The sequence below is a fragment of the Falco peregrinus genome, chromosome 3, assembly GCF_023634155.1.
Source record: "Falco peregrinus isolate bFalPer1 chromosome 3, bFalPer1.pri, whole genome shotgun sequence".
In the NCBI taxonomy this organism is placed as follows: domain Eukaryota; kingdom Metazoa; phylum Chordata; class Aves; order Falconiformes; family Falconidae; genus Falco; species Falco peregrinus.
Window position 1 is genome coordinate 28,241,035 of NC_073723.1, and position 17,116 is coordinate 28,258,150.

The 17,116-nt window shown below is 46.4% G+C and overlaps 1 protein-coding gene across 3 annotated transcripts in view; it reads right to left on the bottom strand.

The window, feature by feature from the left end:
- FZD6 (frizzled class receptor 6) overlaps positions 1-14,401 on the bottom strand; it is a 34,998-nt gene extending 20,597 nt beyond the window's left edge. The window contains exons 1-2 of one of the 3 annotated variants that reach the window (XM_055799852.1): positions 13,839-13,994; positions 13,249-13,646 (exon numbers count right to left, since the gene is read on the bottom strand). In XM_055799852.1, the coding sequence (XP_055655827.1) occupies positions 13,249-13,428 (180 nt within the window). In that variant the 5' untranslated portion in view covers positions 13,429-13,646; positions 13,839-13,994. Of the gene's footprint in view, positions 1-13,248; positions 13,647-13,838; positions 13,995-14,289 lie in introns of those variants that run through there. The other 2 variants (XM_055799851.1, XM_055799850.1) reach the window with 2 other exon arrangements.
- Between the last annotated feature and the right edge of the window lie 2,715 nt (positions 14,402-17,116).

A 17,116-nucleotide genomic window follows, 5' to 3' on the forward strand; every position in this document is an offset into this window, starting at 1 on the left:
CCTAGTCTCACCATGCCATGACTTTAAATATGGCATTTAGAATCCTCCATTTTGAGGATGAAAACTCCAACTACCAGATGGGTTGATGGGCCTAGACCACTCTCCTACCCAAGCAGGGACACCTCTTTGGTAAGGCCTGTGCCTCTGACTACATCAGATGTTACCTGGGAAAGTATTGTTAACAAAAAGCACTAAGCTCTGAACTCGAGCTTGATTTTTGCAGTAAGTGTATTTATCAACAGCAATTCAGATTTTTTTTGTATCTATCACCTTAACAAATAATTATTTTTTTCAACTCTGCAAAACCGTTTCACTGAAAGTCCCTGAGAGGGCTCTGACAGGCAAACGTTGACTCTGATGAGCAACTGTACATGTAATCCTTTAGACCTAAACTGTTGACCAAGTCTGAGACTAGGATTGGATCTAGTCACACCTAGACAACTCCTCTCTGAGGAGTTTAGAAAACAAGGGGATCCTTTCTGAACCTTGTGACTCAACAGGAGCACTTTTTCTGCCCTGGCCATGAATCAGACTCATACCCATAATGCAACTGCAGTCAATCTTATAAAATGCTGTGCCGTAAACTCCCGTGGCTGGGGGACTAACCAGCAAGCAGGCAGATGCCTATGCAGTGCAGACTTGGTAGCCCAGAACTGCATCACCTGTCTCCAGGTAAACTACCCAGGCATCAGTTCAGATCCCAGGCTGTACAGCTGCTCAGTGAGCTGAATTACTCACCATCTAAACGTTCAATATATTTGTAACAAAATCACAAGTATATTTGCAAACTCTTCACCATCATTCACCCCTACACATGCAATATATTGTGATACATATATTCAGATCTGAACCTTCACACTAGCTCTTCAAACTTGATGGGAATATTAATCAGAAATCCAACCAGGGTAAGGACAAAGCACATGGGGGAAGGTTTTCAAAGGACAGTAGGGCAGCAAAGCTCTCATGCACTTAAAACCAACCCAAACAACTTTAAAAACCTATTCCAACACCACAACTGGGTGCTAAACTTGCCATTGCCAGTATACACAGACACATACACAGATAAAGGAAACCATTCTGCTTTTTACTTCTATGGGCTCCAGACCATTCTGCATTAACTAGCAACTACAGAATTTCCTTTTGTAGTTAAATAACTCAGTTCCGTGTTTTCCCTTTAAGTATTTTTAAGTACAAAATGAAAATACATATATCCCTGTATTTTTTAACTATAGCAAAGCTTAGAAACAATATAAACAGGGATGTTACATCCCACCAAGAAGTTATTCTGAAGCAAACTAAAAAACAAGCATTCCAATACTTTCCAAAATAGCTTATTAGCAAAATTCACTGCATTTTGTGGTTCTAACCTAAATTATAGCTTAACCTAAATTACAGATATTTCAGCCTCTGCAATTTACAGTCCAAAACAAACATGAGAGTTTTCCCAGGCATTACGGAATTGAACTATTTATACAGAGTTTTCAATTACATATGTTTTATCTCCATATATACTATACAAAACATGAAAGACAGACAAATACATATTAACTGAAGGAAAGTACACTGCTGGCCCTCAAATGTGAAGTCTAGACAGAGCTTCATTACATCTGGACCATGGTAGCAGAAGAACCTCAAAATAATCTTAAAATTCTTCTTGTATTTGCCATGTATTACCAGTGATACTGTTGATAGACTGCCCGTTATCTATAAAAAAGCTCATTTGAAGGGAATTCCAGTAGAAGTCATTATTGCTCTGGTTCCAAAAAAAGTCAGACCGGATTCATGTTTCCTCCTGTCTTTCGGAATGGGGAGACACACTTAGCGGAACAGCACCACCCAAGTTACCAGAGCAGTAACCCTGCACCATACTCTTTTCCTTGCCTACTTCATGTGTAAACTAAATCAGGAAAATCTCAGTCACGACAGGAATGATCTTCTGTCAAGTCTTCTGGGACATGCAGTAAAGCAATCAACAGTCAGATCCACAAAGGGGACTGGGTATTGCAACAGAAACTTTCGATACCTAACTTCCAGACACCTGACAAAACCCACACAGCAGTTTCCCTCTCCAATGTCTACACAGAAAGGCACCCCACAACACCACTCACAGAACTGAGGAAGCAGAGAGAACCTCACAGCCAGAAGAAAATGCTCAAGAGGAGCAGTAATCAAACAGTACGTATCTCCAAAAGGTAGCAACTAACACCAAGCTCCAAGGCAGAGTTTATGCAACAGACTACTCAGAATGCTCACAGATCCATGTTCACACATTTCCTTTGCCAGTCTGCAAAATAAAAATTTAAGCAGTCTTGTAGAGCTTAAGGCAATAGCTCAGTGACTGGTATGCTCATGGGAGAGCAAGTGGGGATCCTTACTATTTAAGTATTTTAAATAAGGTGATACAGGTTCAACAGAGAAAAGCAAGAGACCCTTCTGTGCCAGAAAGCCATACATCTGCAGTTCAGAGATTTACCTGTCACTGCCAACTCAGCCTGGAAGGGACAACCAGTCCTCCTCCCCACTAATGCAGTACAGTATCAAACACTTTCCCGAACTTCAAATAGAATGGCTTCTAGTCCCTAGAAAATCTGCACAAGTTCCTTCTGTCATGTACATGGGTTGACAAGAAAGACAGGATCTTCTGAATGAATTCTCTGTAACACAGGAGCACCGACCAACACAAGTCAGACACAGCATTAGAAACAGATGACCTGAGAGTCTGAGCCACAAACCAGAGAAAGTTCAAACGAACAATGGAAAAGTGGATGGCAGCCTCAGTCTGTTTGTGTTTGGGAAGCTTCCACCATGTAGCCAACTTTCTATATACTTAGCATCCACCATGTGCCGTAATTTTTGATTCAGAGTAATTTTCTGTAAAGTCACTGCTTCTGGGAAGATCAGCGTGCACGCAAAATGGAAAACCAGGTCTTCCACTTTAAAATCACGTCTATAGCTATCATCTTCACTACAGCTTCAAAAAAATTTATAAATAAATATTATTATCCAGAGTCGATCATTATTGTAATAGGAAAAGCAGTACTTAAGATTTTTAAAAAGATATGCATAAAATCTCTTTTTGAAAAAAATATGATGCTTCATTCCTAAGTGTTTGTGAGGAAACAGTTCTTATCTTCCACAAAGGTGTATTTCTCCTGTGGCAATTTTGTTGTTATTTATTTTTATGAAGATAAAATGTCTAAAACAATTATAACCTGGGCAGTTATAGATTTTTGCTCTGTAGACATACGTAAACATCTTATTTAAATTACTTTAACTTCTATTTACTCTTAATTGGTACTTATTCTGAGACACAACCAGAGAGGTAAAAAAACAACAACTTGCTTTTAAATAATATTTTTTAAAAAAATCCAAATTCTAAAGGATCAATGAGGCAGCCGTTAAGGAAGGAAACTAATTCCTTTACCCCATTACTTTATGATTACCTCCTCCTTCCCCCAAACGCAAGATATCCAAATACAAAAAAGGGTTCTCAAAGCTAATGATGTTACTACAGGAACCTCTTTCTGCACACACTGCCTCATGCAGTCTCTCCTCTATCCCTCCAAAATCACCACCCAAATCCTTGACACCTTAAACACTCTGCTTCCTCCTGCTAGTGAGATCAAAGAGAGTTTCCCAACAGCTCATTGCTTGCTCTAACACAGAAATAACTTACCTCTACTCAGTGTGACAACCTGGTGTGAGCTTTCACCCATCCCTCACAGAAGCCAGTCTAGTAAGAAAAAGGTACATCCCCAGCACCTCCATCACACTGCAGAAATCTTCACCCCTGAGAAGCCAGGGGTTGTAGGGAGCTCACAAGCCACGTTACTATACCGTAACCTCACGGGCAAAGACTCACATTTGCTTTTCTTCTTCACAGATGCCTCTGATAAAGAGGAGGATGCATCCACCTCCTAACAGGCATATGCAATGGCAACTCTTCCTTCCACGCAACCCCTTCCCCTGGCATCTCATTCCTAGACTGCTGCAGGCAAAAGGCAGCATGCAGCCTGGGGAGTCACCCCTGAGGCGATGCTGCAGCACCTCATGGCTGAGGTAGCACTGGGGAAGGCAAAGAAACAATACTGTGCGGCTAGTCACCGACAGGCCCACCAATGACATGGAAAAGGATCAGGGCAGCTCTTGGCCCACCCTGCTGTGCAACTGCTAAATGATCAGGAGGCTTTAGACACATTGACAGGCATGGCAATTTCCACAGGAGACTCCCATTTTCTTCCAGAACTGCCAAACTATTGACTGTAGCGTCAACCAGTAGAGCAGATGCATGAAGGCCTGTAAGATGTCAGCCCAATCCTTGAGAATACCAACATCGTTACCATTAACAGCTATTCACCCCCACCCACAGGCACCTAAGCACCCCAAAGGAGGGTGGCAGGCAGCATGCTCAACACAGCAAGGTAACTGCTGGGACACCTCCTGTTCTCCCCAGCTCTGAGTGCCTGTACTAGCCAGTGTTTCCTTACTGCTAGCCCACAGTACTCATTTTGTTGGCCATTGTGCCTTGCTCCCCATTATCTTCCCTATTTCTCCTGTTATAAAACCTTGAAGGCCACCTTTTCTTCTGCCCTTTCATTTTATGATCTGTGGTCCACGTTAATTTTCAGCATATAACATTTTGTCTGTAGCTCCAGACATACTCTCCAGAGAGACCCCCCACCCAGCTGGATTCTTAAGCTTTGCTTAAAACGGTGCACCTTATACCTCCTACCAAGACCATTAGCTCATGTGAAACAGTATGGATCTGGGACACAGAGTTTGGGCAACCAGCTATTGCTAGCCCATCATGAGGCTGGATAGGTACGGTCTCTCTCTGAAAAGCTAAGCTGCTTTTAATTTTTGTATGCAGGATAACCGTGTGGAGAGTTTGGCCACTAAGGGCTTTGTGGCAGTAGTTACTGAGACTGAAGAAATCTGGTTGTGCAGGCCCTCCTGGGAATACAGCGTGGGCCAAACTGGGAAGGATGTGGTTATTCTCTGAAAGAACTTGATTTACCAGAAGTTTAAGCACAGGAGAGATGGCTGGTTGTTGGTTGGTTTTTTTTTCCTCCCCAGGAAGCTCTTGTCTGACTCATACAGGGACAGAAAGGAGCAGATATCTTTGGTAAGAGGTCATCCTTTCTGTGCTGCAAAGCTTGATTATACAGGCCTGTCTCCTGTGCCTCTATATCATAGCAAGTTTCTCTCCCTCCATTTACAGTAGCTGCTTACACGGCTCTTACGATTCTCTGCTCACCTCCCCTTCTTCTAATAGCGAAGTGGAAAGCAAGTCTCCATTTATCTCCACTATGCAGTTCAGGAGAAGAGGGCACACATGCATCTTTTCCTCTGGCAACCTAACTACTACTGTGATGCAGCAATCACAGCTGCACACAACACACAGAGAACATTCAAAAAGGCAGTGGGAGACAAAGCAACCATCTTTGCCCTAAAGGACTGGTGACAGAGAAAAAGGCAGCAAGCTTTGTGGTGCAGACACTCCCACCCCCTTAATCATTGCATTGTCAAATTGGAAAAGAAAGCACTGACATTTGGCCACATGCCCTATCCCACGTACTCCTTTCCTGGACAATTTGCTTTTTGTGGTCTTTATCAACAAAGGCATAGCATCCTGCATCCAAGTTGTCATCCTGAACTTCACATCCATTTCACAAATGTGAAACTAAACTTGCACTCTACCTCCATGCAACAAGGGCCTGGGCTCCATACAGCCTTATGACCCATGCAGCGCTATGGACAAACAGCATCTCCCAGTTGCAGGAAGGCACACAAACATCACAAAGCTCTCTTCAGAAAGAAAGCATCAGAATCCTCTTCCATTCTTAGGCTAGATTTGTAGAAGACATAAGCATCATGAGCCTTACAAAGATGTCCACAAATGTATCTTGGTGGTTCACCAAGGCTTGCAAGACAATAAAGTTGCAGTTGCCGGAGCTGCCAGGGGCCAATGCAGCGGATGTGAGCTGTTAATGAGATGCTTGATCCCACACATGTTGGTAGCTCACAGACAGCAGAGGGAAAACAGCATGGGGGCCACCTGCACACAACGGTATACCATTTTGTCCACCTGTCTGCTATTCAAAGGAAGATAGTCTGAAGAATGACCTTTGAAATCATGGCCGCCACATCGCCCTCAGCAGACTTGTCCTCCCTAATCTGAATTGTTACTGACCAGGTGAAGCAAGGCTCCACAGGGCAACAGCCACTTCCGTAAAACATGGAGATGATGTTGAAATTGCACCTTTCTATGTCTGAAAGCTTTATACCCACTACTGGCTTTCCCCACCTCCAAGGATGATGTGTTCCCACCCAAGCCCTAACTGCCCCCTGTCAATGAAGGCAAAGCAGTTCCAAACTCAGTAGCTCATCCAGGTTTTGCTCCTCTACATAAACAGCTTTAGGAAAGCTTGTACAACTCTGTTCATTCACAGGCGTCCTGGAGTAGGCTACAGCCACAGGACTAAGCCCATCACTCTACATTTATGGTGCCTTGGTTTAGCCAGTGAGCACACTTCACACATGAACATGGAGAAGACTGTGTCCGAGATGGAGGCTGCACAATGAGACTTGGAAAACACCAGGGCTTGCAGCTACACTTGAACACTAGACAGGACACTGCAGAAGGGACAGTAATCTGCAGGACACCAACAGGAGTGTACTACAATGTTTTCCAGAAAGGTCTGCTGTTGAGAAAGATCTGGAAGACAGCCTTCCATAGGCCAACTTCAGACTGCATGCACAGTAGGACTGGTGTAAATCTAGTCCAGATTGAAACCTCTCAGTCTCATGCAGCAGACAGGTAAGAAATGTGCTAACAACCTCACCTAGCGATCCATTCCTCTAACACCAGGTTACTTGGTAGCGTAAACATAGCCTCCGAACATGGATAAAGATGAGGCTCTGGGAATCACGCTGTCAGCAGTCTCAATGAACCCCAGTTACCAGAGGCTGAATACCCTCTCTTCATGAAGCATGTGTTACTTTGGACCTCCGTGCATTCTAAGCAGCATCCTTTCAGAACAAGGAGCAAGGCAGTACTACTTACATTATCAATTAGACAAGGAATGCTGTTCAGACAAAGCAGCATTAGATTTTGCAGATGACTGATATGCTTGAAGCCACTGTAATAGGATTACACTATATGTACACTAGTACAATAGGATTACACACATTTGCTGGCCTTGTTGAAATAGACAATCTGCACTAACTAATGACACTAGATGAAGGGCCTCAGTACTACAGCTAACACACTCTTTTTTAGTGGCTGTAATTTAGCATACCCACAGGAATCAGCAAAGATGGTTTATGAATGTATTACTGCAAGAGCTAAAGACAACTTAGACTTCTTTGGAACACCTGAGCGCAAGAGAGCACAAAACCAAAAATACATGTCTCAAATTTCCACCGTATTGTACAAATGACACAGATGTGTCTAATTTATGTATTTTTGACCCCTTAGCCAAAGCTTTTCTACAAGTGACATGGTGATGCTCAAAACAGAATTATTCATGTCCAACTGTTCTGTATTTCTACAGACTTACCCAGCACAGCAGTCATACTGCTTTGTATTTCCCCTGATCCATATGAAGTGTCCATAAAAAAACCCAAAACTTTGGCATTTGCCAGCCTTCATTTAACAAGCAGCAATTTAGCTGTTGCACCACCAAAATCTTTTGTGACCATCACCTTGTTTAGACAACCCAGAAAAGTTACCTTAGTTTGTAACTAAGTGACGTACATCAGGCTACATTTTCCACTTTTTCCACGTCTTTCCTGCCTGTTAGTACCGGCAATATATGGTAAAGAAACAGCAAAATCATTTAAAGCAAAGCATGAATTAAAAAGCCCCCTGTGCTTGTTCCATGGGATCAGAGTCCACACCTTTGCACTCTTTCTCCAACATAGGCTCTGAGGCAGCATCAGGGACAAAACATAACTCCAAGCAGATAGATAATATTGTTTTCCTAATTGAACCCGAGCTACCAAAATTTGAAGATTTTAAACTTCAAGTTTTAAGTACTAGTGGTTCACATATTACACGAAGCACTGCTCATATGGGGTAAGAGGGAGAGGCAAGATGCCTGTCTGCAGAGGTTTCAGTAAATTCACAACTGTGTTATTTTGCAGAACATCCCAGTAACAACCTTCTGCAAGAATAGCACTTACTTCCCCAAAACTCCCAGCCTACAAAAGGTGGACAGCTTCCTCCTCTCTGTGTGTATACATACACATATATACACACTGATTTAAGCTTGCCAGACACCAGGTTTCCAGTTTTTGCAAGTACTTTCATATTGAATTAATTGTAAATTTGTATTTAGTGGAAGGAAATTAAGCGATTACATTAAAAAAAATCAACTCACAGAACTTCAGTATTAAGCTTTTAAAGGTACTCCTTGACCCACTTTAAACTGGTTTTGTTAGTTTAAACCAACCCTATTTCTCATACAATTTCTCCTCCTGCTGCAGCCAGTTGCACTGAACTCTCCATAGACATACACACACATTCTGACACGTGGTCATGAACTCAGAAGTGAACGGAAAACTCACTACAGAATCATTTTTCCAGTCTCTCTCAGGTACTTTATTTTTCTCTGTCGGACATGTTCCAGGGTTTTGTATAGTCTGCTTCAAAAACTCGCTGGCAAGCCTTTTGCCTTTGCACTTCTACAGACCCATAGATCTTACCAGTGTCAGGAAGTGTTAAGGGCCTGCCAATGGTGGACACATTCCAGAACAGCCGAACACATTAAGAAATAGGAACAAAAAGTTATGACACAGTAATATTCTCTGCCTTGCTGGAATAATGCCTTATGTTGACAACCTATTCCAGGATAGTTAAAGCAGGAATTAGTTCGGAATTAGAAGTGACTTGGTTTTGTGGATGACCACGAGGGGGAGTTACACCTATTCAACTACAGCTGTAATGAACCAACTATTTATTCTGTGTTCATCTGTTTTCCTCAACAGACAAACCCCAGACCTTCGGTCTCCCAATCTGAGCTAGTAGTAACACAAGCAGCGTTACTGTTAACCTGCTCTGAGATGGAGATACCGTAATCATCTGCAAATAATCACATTCCACTGTCACACTGCTGTTTAGCTAACGTACACAAAGCTTCACACCACAAAGTCACGCAGTTTTACTTTCCTAAAATCATTATTTGTTGTATAAACAAAACTAACCCAAATATAAAGTAAAACTCAAGTAGCCTAAACTCAATCTGCCAGGTTGAAAGCTCAGAATAAAAAAATAAAGTAGGGGGGATGGAGGGAGGAACTGGAAATTATGAATTTTCTATTGCAGAAAAAAACCCAGAGGGACTATAATCACTAGCCAGAACACCCATAGCAGAGGCTGTAAGACTGAGTTAAGTCTTTTTTCCTGCTCTAATCAGTTCAGTGTTCCGGTTTATAGCACATCACTATGAAGAGCTGACACATGAGGCAGAAATGCAAAACCACAGATTAGTTTACTTCCTGGAGAACAACCACCACCTGAGACAGTGGCTCCACATCAACTTCTCCTGGAGGATTACTACGAGGACACCACTCAGAAATGCCAATTTAACACCTTTCCAGAAAGCAGAGAAACTATACAGAAGCCTTTGCACTCCAGCAGACTGAAAGCACAGCTCTTCTAGTTATACAAACCTTCCCACAGCAGAACTCACCTGCAGAGCCTTGAGAGTAAGACATAGAGGGCTACCAGTTTTGGAGTGTGAACTTCACCTTCAGGTGAGACTTGTCCCCTTGACAAATATTTGTTCCTTCTGGGAGTAAACATTTGAAATAAGTAACAGGAAGAATTTTCCAGAGGGGACTGTAGCAGAAACCAGGACTAACATCAAGGCCCCTTCTGCACAAAATGCTTGTATTGGTTGAAGAAGTCTCTACCATGTGCCCTGGGATTGCACAATCAAGCAGCTTGCTCAAAGTCAGTTAAGATAACGTGAGGAAAATATTACGAGGCTCAACCTCAAAACCCAGTGTTTACATCCTAAGACCATGCCCAGTCTTGAGAACAGGCTGTGGGGAGGGGAGGGGAAAGAGTGAGATGAAATTAAAAACCAAAGCCTTTAAGCATTCCTACTGATGATCAAAAGAAAAAAGTTTCAACCTACATGCTATTAAAATTCTTGCTTTGGTATGAATGAAGTCTGGACTACCAATTACAGAAAAATTCAAGCTCTTAAAACTATAGAAGTCTCCTCCACCTCCCAACCTGCTGCCTCTTGATGGCTGCAGAGTGAAATCAAACAATATTCCAGGAGTCACAGAATGGTCAGGGTTGAAGGGTCCTCTGAAGATCATGTAGTCCAACCCCCTGCTCAGGCAGGTTCACTCAGAGCAGGTTGCAGAGTTGCATCCAGGTGGGTTTTGAATGTCTCCAGAGAAGGAGACCCCACACCCTCTCTGGGCAGCCTGTCCCAGTGCTGTCACCCTCAGAGCAAAGAGGTTTTTCCTCCTGTTCAGGTGGAACCTCCTGTGTTGCAGTTTGCGCCCGTTGCCCCTTATCCTGTCACTGGGCACCACTGAAAAGAGCACGGCCGTCCTGACACTCGTCCTTCACGTATTTGTATGCATTGATAAGTCTTCTCTTCTCCAGACTAAACAGGCCCAGCTCCCTCAGCCTTTCATTATCAGGGAGATGCTTCAGTCCCCTCACCATCTTCATAGCCCCCCGCTGGGCCCTCTCCAGTAGTTTCCTGGCTCTGCTGAACTGGGGAGCCCAGAATTTGACACAGCACTCCAGATGTGGCCTCACTGGGGCAGAGCAGGAGAGGATCACCTCCCTCAACCTGCTGGCCATACTCCTCCTGATGCACCGCAGGATCACTTTGGGTTTTTTGGCCACCAAGGCACACTGCTGGCTCATGGGCAACCTGTATCCACCAGAACTCACAGGTCCCTCTCTGCAGAGCTGCCTTCCAGCAGGTCAGCCCCCAACCTGTGCTGGTACAGCGGCTGTTGCTCCCTAAGCGCAGGATCTTACACAGTTGCCTTTGCTGAACTTCATTAGGTTCCTCTCTGCCCAACTCCCAATTCTCAATAGCTCCTCTTCCCCTGCTGCAACAGTAAGTTCCCCGAAAAGCAGAACCCTTTGACAATCCGGAGACAGTTCCCTGTATGCAATCAACTATGGGCAAACTATACTGGTGTCATTACTGAATACCACGTAGAATCACATGAAAAATGCATAAATGACATTAGTACATCCTGGCCTCCTCCCTCAGAAAAAAGGCCCAGCCATGAAGCACCATAAGCTTACCTTATTAACTCCCATCTAACCACCAGCAACAGATTAAACAGTAGCTACATACAGAATGGCAGGAAATTTCCTTACCCTTTCACCAGTAAAGCAGCCGTCTGAAAAACTCAGTTTGGCCAAGGAGTCAATCAGCACTGCTGAATCACAAATAAAAGGCAGGCAGATAGCACACACACATTAGGTAGTTTAGAAATGTCTGCGCAACACTAGAGTAGTGAGGTATACCAAATTAGAGGCCAGACAGTGGCAATGACAGGACACAAGGAATCAAATGAAACAGGGTAGGGAAATCAAACCCTAATAGACACTGTTGCTCTGCATAGCCACTCAGTCAGTTGGCTGAGTACTGATCAACCACTGCCCTGATCAGAGGTGGTTATAAGGGCCACAGGATGGAAAAAGAGGGGAAACAACAAAACTTCTCACTACCATGCAGTTTTTATGAAATAGTTCTATGAGAACAGGTAAGTACCGAATCCTTTCTGGACAGAACTCCCTCCACGCAGAAGGCATGAACTAGGCACAAGCTACTGACAGTTCAGAAAAGTCAGTCATGGCAACCTAATAAAACATCTCTGTGGTCTCTCTGTCATAACAGCATCATGACTGGAAGGCATGAATACTGACAAAAGGTGGCTCAACAGTTGTAGTTAAGACACACCAAGTAAGAACCAGCAGCATACCTGACAAGATAAAAGTGACAGACGCTGTAGAAAGCATTCCTGACAAACAGTGACTGGAGAATTCACTGTACAGGTTACAACTGAAGCCCATAGCCTGCCTTTCAATTTAAAAGACCACAATTTATATGAAATCTCCAGCTGAATTCAGTTGCTTGCATACAAGTCTCTTAACATTGGATACCAGAATTCTGCCATACATCTACACTGGGCTGGCAAACACGATGCAACACCAAAGCCTGTGCCCTTCCAGACTAGCAGCTAGAGGCCAAACAGGGAATCCTGACTATCCCAAGCAACACTAAAAAAAAAAAAAATTGGCTACTGAACCAAGCTCCTCCTCCAAGCTCTGTAAAGAATATGCAAATAAGATTTCAGTAATAGTAGCCACCTCCAATACCACCTATAAATTTTTCTTAAACCAGATACCACTTAATTTTCAACTCACTTCTGTTTCACTCTCTCCACAGCACAAGACGGTAAAAAAGCTTTTCAAGACCTGTGTTAAGATGTTCCCCCTCCTCTTACCACTGAAAAGCCATTATTAAAACAGGTTTAAAACTTGTTTTACAAGCCTCTCACCCAGAGAGGCCCTAGCCCTTTACAGCTGTTGCTATCGGCAAAGCCTTTCCACAAGGTGGCATATTCTCAAGGGAGCCATATGTTACAGTCAGTTCAGGTAAGAAGAGTGTTTGTTTTCAGTTTAAAAGAAAAAAAAAAAAAAAAAGACGACAAAAGAAAGAAAAAAGAGGAAAGTTGTTCTTTCAATCACAAGTTTCAGCATCCAGTCAGAAGACAACAGAATACAAAAGCCACGATGGAGAGCTGTGCTAAGAATAAGTTTAGGTACCTCTCCTTAGTAAACATAAGCTAAAAGAAGAAAAAAGAGCAATTTCTAAACATTAATTCTGCACTACCTGAGTTCAGGTGGGCCAGGATATCGTAAGCTATATTCGCTGAGAATTTCAGGAATTCCTGTGTGTATCAGTCAGGTGCCTCTGCTGTATGTGATCAGCTCTGCCACAGAGCTCTGAAGAGCTACACCCATTCCTCTCACAGGATTCAAAGCAGGGGTGGGGAGGGGGGACGGTGCCTATAGCCCCTTTACAGAGTGCTTATACAACCAAGCAGCTGTAACACACTCCAACAAGTTAAAAGAAACATCTAATCGCTAAACATTATGTGCTTTGTCATTCAGTGCGACAGATGTCAAAAACCATTTCTCAACGACAAAAAAATGTTGTTCCATACTACAGCAGGGGTGGGAGAACTTACCTCCATTTGGAGAGCAGCCGTGTCCTGATCATAGTGTCCCATAATGTTTGGGAAAAAAGTCATATTGTATGGCATTCCTGAACATCTAGAAATAGTAATTGGCTCACACGTGAATAAACTGTGCCCTTGCACCAGAGTTAGAAGTAAACTGCAAGTCGCAGAGAATGCAAGTACTCCCATTTTGTCAGGACCTCCAACTTCAGCAGGTAGCTCCGTGCAGCAGGTAGGCAGACCGGCTTTGCACAGGGATAAAAACACACATCTTCCTCTGCCGGCTCCGGTGCAAGGCAAGGGCCGGGCAGTAAGGCAGACGATCAGACTCCTCACCGCCGCTGCAGGTATCTCCCCATTCTGGCTGACCGCGATTTTACTAAATCCCTTCTTCCTCGAGCCCGCACCTGCCGAACCGGGAAAGGACAGAGCAGAGGCATCAACAGCAGAAACCCGGCCGCGACCAGCCGCCCCACGGCCGAGCTCGGCCTCCCCAGACGCCTGCAGGAAGGCGGGCGGCTCGTGCCGGGCCCACGCCGCACCGCACCGCTCCCCGCTCCACCGGCGCAGCGCCCGCGTCCCCCCCGGCTCCCACATACCCGGCAGGGGCCGGGGCACGGTCCCGCTGCGCCCAGTCCCGGGGAGCACCGCCTCGCCCACGGGGAGCAGCGCGTTCGGCCACGGCCACCGCTCCCGCCCGGGCCCCGGAGCCACCGCTGCTCCCCACGCCCCGCTGCCGGCGCTCGGTTCCCAGCCCCACCCTGCCAAGCGGCGCCCGCGGGGCCGGGCGGGGAGCCGGCCGAGAAGTCGGCCCAGGAGCCGGGGCTCGCCGGGCGCGGCCTCGGCGCCGCATCCCCGCCACGCCCGGGCCGCGCCCCCCGCCGCCCCCTCACCGGGGACCCGCCTCCCGGCGGACGCTTCCCCCGAGGCGGCCGCCCCGGGGCGCCGCGCGCCGCACTGAGGGGCGGCCGCCGCTCCCTGGGACGGGACTGGGGAGGGAACCCGGGACCCGCCCCCCGCCGCCGCCGCCGCCGCCACCGCCGTCCTCACCCGTGCGCGCCCGGCAGCGGCCCGCTCCCCGCCGCGGCTGCTAATGGCCGCGGCCGCCCCGCGCCACCGACAGGATGTGGCGTGAGGCAGCGGGCGGCGGGCGGCGGGGGGGGCGGGGGGGGCACTCGCGCGATACTTGGCGGGGGGGGCGGGGCGGCCGCACCTTTCCGCCACGCCCCTCGGCACGGGCCGGGGTCCGCTCGCGGCCGCGCCGTCCCGCGGGGGGGAGCGGTGCTGGGGCCGCCACCCGCCCGGCCACCGCCACCGCCGAGCGGGCCGGGGTCCCGCGGCGCGCAGGGCTGCCCACGCCCCGGCAGCGCGCCTCGGGGCAGACAGCCCCCGCTGGGAAAGCCCCCGGGGCTGGACGCACGGATGCAGGCGGCGTGCAAAGTCCGGCCGAGCGATGCCTGGCGCTTGGATGGCTGTCCGTAAAAATACTCGATGTTAACTCTGCGATACGCTGTACAAATGCTACGGCTGCCGGGGGGCGAGAGCTGTGCCGGTGCCACCGCGGTCCTGCAAACTAGTGCCCCTGCTATGAGGCGTGCGGCACCTGTTAGGGGAGGATGGGGAGGAGGCGGGTGCTGGGAGTCGACGTGGAGCGACTGGATTTATTGAAGGGAAGCGATCTGAGGTGGGGGTGCTGCGGTGGGAACAAAGGGAAATGAGGATGGAGGAGCTCCTCCAGAGCCCGGGCCCCAGGACGTGTGCAGGAGCTGCCCTCCTGCTGCTCCTGTGCCTGCGGCTGCCTGAGACCCCCCACACTGGGTGGGTGCACAAACACAGGCCCCAGCTAGTGAGACCCAACTACAGAATTGCAGAACATTCCAGGCAGAGGTGACCACGTCTCTGCGCGGAGCCGCCCGAGGTCTCATCAGGCCGCTGTTCAGCCACACAACTTGCTCCGCGCTCCAGGACTGGAACAGGAAACTCCAGATGCCGAGACATGCAAACCAGATCTAGAAATGGTTTGGCGGCGTTCAGGCAGCGCTGCCTTTCTGCTAATGAGCCCCGAGATAGCCTGTGCAGTCAGAGAATCCATCCATGAATGGTGGTGAGCGTGAAGCTGCACATAGTTATTCAGAGGACCACAAGCATCTCGAACTCTCTCCATGCAAATATTTTGTGTATCGTTCCCTGTGTCACCCTACAGAAACGCAAAACCCCTCCAGATTCCTTTATGTGAAATCCTTTTATCACCTCTGTGGATCATGAGGAAGATTATACCTACCTGCCACCGATCCACATAGCTCTGCCATTTGAGCAAATGGAGTAACTTGATAGCTGGAATTAAAATTGCTGTACAAATGAGCAACTGATGTTAGATGAAATGTTGTTTGCAGGCTGTGGAAACTACTGTATGACAACACTCACCTACATTATCCTCTGTCTTTGCTCCACTTTTCAGCTTTCAGCTGGCTGTCCTAGTCTCTCTCAGGAGCTTTTCTCATCCTAGAAATACTGTGGTTTTCTTTCCATGAGCCCTGAGAGGCCACACTGCAGGTCCGGCAGCGAGAGCACCAGGAGCATGCAAGGGGGACTCTCCCTGCTCTGCATCTGCAGAAGCTGTTCCAGGGAAGTTCCTGTCAGCCCTTGCTGAAGTTGCTGAGTTGCTCTCCGCTCCAGGAACGCTGTCAGGCACACCGAAACCTTGCAGAGATAGGATGTGTTCCGTGCGAATTCACTCTCCAGCAGACTTCTACTGAATTCTCTTTCCTTTCTAGTTCATTGACTAAGCCTATAGGCATTTTCACGGAAACAACAGCAGAACTAAGTAGATCATCTATACCATGTGGAAAGTCTCTGTTTCCCAGTACGTAGGGTTGACAAATTTTCAGACAAGCTTCTGTTATAGGTTTATTATGGGAAAACCAGCATGGCTTACAGGATTTTTATGAAAACAATATAAAATTTTGCTGAAACAACTAGACAAAAATCCAAGGTGTGGAAATTTCAGCCAAACCGCAGAAATTTGTCAAAGTAACAAACACCTGAAAACAGGGTATTGTGAGGAGTTTAACAGCCTTAGTGGTAAGCTCAGCTAGCATCATACTGTATAAATATGGCATTATATAACATGAAGGCTTAGTTCCATCGGAATGGATTTCATACATAAATTAAGTCTCTGAAAAAGAGATATGGCCAAATAAGATTGTTTTCCTTCCTTAAAGACTCATGGTTTTGTTAGATGATAGGAAAAGGCAGAGAAAAGGAAGGATGAGCCCTTTCTTATATAAAATTATTAATTTATTTTCTTTGCATACAGCCTAGTTGCTAAGCAAGTTATTCCAGAGGTTGGTTCTCAAAGCTGTGATCTAAATACATGTGTTTCTAGCTCTGTAAAGGTCTTGACTAACCAGAGTGAGGAATGTGAGCACTCTCACTGGTATCTAGCAAAGTACCTTTAAGTATGATTAAGTATTTTAAGCATGTGCTCAAATATACTGCTGATTAGGGATGCAACTACTTGGATGTGTAAGTGCTTTGCTCACCTGGCACTGGAGATATGGTTAACATTTCAGTTAATGTAATATTAATTTGCTGACCTTTCTCTGGCACTGCTTCAAACAATTATAGTTCAGCAATTTTTACTACAAAGACTTCTAAGTGTTTTAAAGCCTTGTTTAAATCCTAGGTCATCTTCCAATGCCTTTTGACAAATGTAGCAGAGGGGGTTTCAGCAGTGGCCAGTGGCAGCTCTCTTCCAAGCTCTGCTGGCTCCTACCACCAGTGTGGTGGAACAGATCGTGTGCCATCCCCTCCACGCCCACGCTCCATCGGAGCAGCTTAAACCCATCCTTGGCAGCTTGCCTGGGCTGTGAACTGA